Genomic DNA, 4,029 nt, shown 5'->3' on the forward strand with positions numbered 1-4,029 from the left:
AGGTGATGGCGGCACTAGATCATGTTTAGAGTGATCAGGTGGGGAAGCATGGTAAAGTACTGGTGGTGGTGGGGAAGAAGAGGAGTTGTAGTGCGTGGGCAGCGGCGGCGGAGGTGGTCTTAGATGAGTAGTTGGTGACACATTTTGGGTAGGTGGGGGTGGTGGTGTCAAAGTCCAATGATGATGACTACTAGATGGAGGGGGTGAAGGTGGAAGATGCGTCCTGGGTGAAACTCTTTGAGTAGGTGGCGGAGGCTTTGTAGGGGAATGGGAATTGGAATTGGAAGGAGGAGGTGCTCTATTAGGCACTAGAGGCGGAGAAGAAGAAGAAGAAGGGTTTGATGGTGGTGGAGGATGTGATCTAGTGGAAGGTGATGACTCTGAAGTCGGGGGTGGGGGTGTTGAAACCCGAGGAGGCCTTCGTTGAGCAGGCGGCTTATTCCCAACCGGCACTGAGGGTGTTGAAACCCGAGGAGGCCTTCTCTTAGAACCCCCGCCGCTGCCTCCTCCGCCTCCAGGAATAGTAGTGCTGCTGCATTGGAGCTTGCGGCAGTCCACGGGACGTGCAGCTGGCGAAGCACATTCCCTTGCAGATCTCTGATCCAACTTACCACGAATGCAGTTCTTGCGACCATTGATATTATTTTTGTTAGCAGCACAAGCAGGAGCCTCTCCGGTGAAATAGTTGAAGGAATAGGTGAAGTTGTGCAGACGAGGTAGCTGGCAAATACTGGCTGGGATGACACCCGTGAGTCTGTTGCGGGCCACGTCCAGCTGCTCCAAGCTCTTCATGTTTTTGCCGATGGTGGAGGGAAGAGGTCCTTGAAGTCGGTTGAAGCTGACATCAAACACCGTGAGATTCGTGAGGAGGCCGATCTGGGGAGGCAAGCAGCCGGTGAGATTGTCATTCAAGAGGATGATCTCGTTGAGCGTCTTGGCCATGTTACCAATGCTACCAGGAATGCAACCCCCGAGATTGTTGTTGGCCAACACCAGAACCGAAACGGGAGAGTTGCCGAGATTGGGAGGGATGCCAAATTGGAACCTGTTGTCGTTGAGGAAAAGGGCATCCAGATCCTTGTCGAAGAGCTGGGAGGGAACGGAGCCTTCGAACTCGTTGAAGCGGAGATCCAAGTACTTGAGGGAAGGCAAGGAGAACACTACTTTGGGGAAGTCTCCGACAAAGCGGTTGTTGCTGAGGTCGAGCTCATGGAGCAGCTTCATGAGCCGCAAACTGCTAGGGACGACGCCGCAGAAGCGGTTGGAGTTGAGGTGGAAGAGCGCCAGGTCTGAGAGGAGGCCTAGCTCTGGAGGCAGATAGCCAGCAATGTCAGCATGGTTGAGGTCGATGCCGGCGACCACACGGCCATGTGCACCGGTGGACTTAGGAGCACAGAATACGCCCATGTAGGAGCACACGTCCGAGCCATTCCAGCTGGAGGTGAAGTTGAATGGGTCCGAGAAGATGGCGGCCTTCCAAGCTTGGAGGGCAATGTAGGCTTGGCGAAGCCTTGGGTTCTCAAACTTGAGGGTTGGATCTACTTTCACCACACCCAAAGATCCTTCACCACTACTAGTACTAGAAGTGGCGGCGGCTGCCCACACCAACAAAACAAGCAGCAAGGAGGAGGAGGAATGCGGAGGAGGAGGACGACGAGACATTGGTCAGATGGCGCAAATGGCAGGCAGGCAGTCAGTCACATGAGTCGTCTAAGTCTGTCTCATGAGAGAGATTTTATTTTGATTTGGACTGTGTGCCATTCTCATCTCCCCATGCCCTGTTTATAGAAGTCCCTTTTTCTATTGGACTTTACATTTTATTTGAATTTCAGGTTTTAGTATTTTAGTTAGGGTTTATGCCGTAGATATGCAATAATGGTTACAGTGTGAATAAGATAACAATAAATGGGGAACATTTGAAATTTATGTCATATGTTGATATGAATCATGACATGCTGGCACGTCTCACAGATTTAGAGAGATAAAAAGTTTTGAGGACACTGGGAGCATTTTTCTCCTTTCGTTTCCTCCTTCCTCCCTAGTCCCTACTGCAATGTGTAAAGCGTTGAAGAAGGTCGGTCCAGCGGAAAACAGTATTTTGATATCCTGTTTTACATAAATTTTTTTATAGGTAAATTATTCAAATGGTCCTTAAATTTATATTTGATTTACATTTTGGTCTCTCAATTAAATTATTCGTTCAAATGGTTCATCAACTCTATATTATTCGCTCTATTGATCCTACAGTTATATTCTGTTAATATTTCCGTTAAATATAAGGGCAAATTGGTCATTATTTACCTTAAAATTAGGTTAAATTTAACAGAAAATTAGACGGTATGACCACTAGAGCGAATAATATAAAGTTGATAGACCATTTAAACAAATAATTTAGTTGAGAAACCAAAATGTAAATCAAATATAAATTTAAAGACCATTTGAATAATTTGCCCTTTTTCTATTTATCACATAGTCCCCCAGCTTTTTTACTTTTTCTTTTGTACCGTACCCAATCAATGATGTCAACTTTTTTTTTCTTATAGAATTGGCCATGCATGATCTCAACTGGATTCATCAAACTTAGTGGTTCCTTTCAACTAAAGGCAACAGCATCAGACAAAAAAATAGCTAAGCAAGTATTTTAGCTTTTCTTTATGATCAGCAACAGCAAGTGTGTTTTAGGGGTCGACTTAAAAAGGAAAATTACAAATTTAGTCAGAAATGCATAGAATCGTTATGTGAGAGTGATGTGGAAGAATATAAAGTTCTATATTGAAATTTTGACTTCATAAATTACAACTTATAATAAATGATTTCACTTTTAATAACACTGAGACATTTTGTGATAAAATCTCATACACACAAACATACTTACTAGGTTTTATAGGTAGTTAAATTAAGGACAATATCAATATTGCTAATAGTGAACCGTTAAGGGCCCGTTTGGTAAGGTTTCGGAGAATGATTTCTTAGAATATTTTCAGAGAATGAAAACAAGAAAACGAATTTGCATTTTCAGGAAATGAAAATGCGTCTGGTAGATTAATTAGAAAACATATTCAAAAGACAAAAACAATGAAAACGTATATTGTAGTATAATTTGAAATAATAATATGTGAGTTATTTTTATGAAAACGTTTCCTATGAGAATGAAAACAACTTTTTTCTGTTTTCTACAAATACTCACGAACTTGTTTTCATTTTATGAAAACATTCTCAATATTTTCTAATTTTGGGCCATCAAAAGTATTTTTGCCTAATTTTTATTATCTAAAAATAAAAACAACCCCTTTACCGAATGGGCCCTAAACTTCTCTCTGAAATTTAACAAGTGAGACTAAGAAGTAATATCTATCTAGTCAACTGGGACAGAAAGGAAGGTAAAAAGGAGATCTGAACTCTCCTCCATGGAATCACAGGGCGAACTCTCGTAGAGAATTGTACCCCTTTTTTGTTGTTTAGTTGCCATGGGGAACATGGGTCCCGCGGAAACACTGTCTGCACGATCTTTAATACCTGTTCAACTTAGAATCTTTTCCCAAACTAGAAGATTAAATTTCAAAGCGCGTAAAGGACGTGTGAGAGCATAGCATGAGAGTGATGACAGTCGCATCCGGTGCAAGAAACTATTATTTGCTCTGTGGACCATTTCTAAGGGAGTTTGCAAAGGATTTGATAGTCGCGTAAGCATTTTCCTTCTTCAAGAAAATAGGTATTTAAGTGTGCAAAATTTATTATTCCATCTAAATAGACATGTTGTCTACTTGAAAAGCGATAGGCATAATATAATGACTAAATTATAGTAATGGTCATTGAACTACAATCCAAGTTACATTTTCATCCATAATCTCTAAAAATAGTTGTTGCCGTCCTTAAATTAGATCTCATGTACTACTACTGGTCATTTCCGTCAAGTTTGTCTATATTTCTGTTTAAAATGATCATGTGTCATGCACATGATCTACTTTTTAGGGGCAAATTAGACTCTCTCATGGGGTGGTTTCTGATATGGCATCCCAACCCAATAAC

At 41.9% G+C, this 4,029-nt stretch overlaps 1 protein-coding gene across 1 annotated transcript; it reads right to left on the minus strand.

Annotated features, from left to right (window-relative positions):
• Nucleotides 1-2,119, minus strand: LOC18791959 (leucine-rich repeat extensin-like protein 2; the record flags this gene model as incomplete). Its single annotated transcript, XM_007225510.2, has 1 exon — nt 1-2,119. A coding segment is annotated over exon 1 (1,662 nt), but the record flags the coding sequence as incomplete, so codon positions are not given.

Source organism: Prunus persica, chromosome G1, assembly GCF_000346465.2.
Source record: "Prunus persica cultivar Lovell chromosome G1, Prunus_persica_NCBIv2, whole genome shotgun sequence".
NCBI lineage: Eukaryota > Viridiplantae > Streptophyta > Magnoliopsida > Rosales > Rosaceae > Prunus > Prunus persica.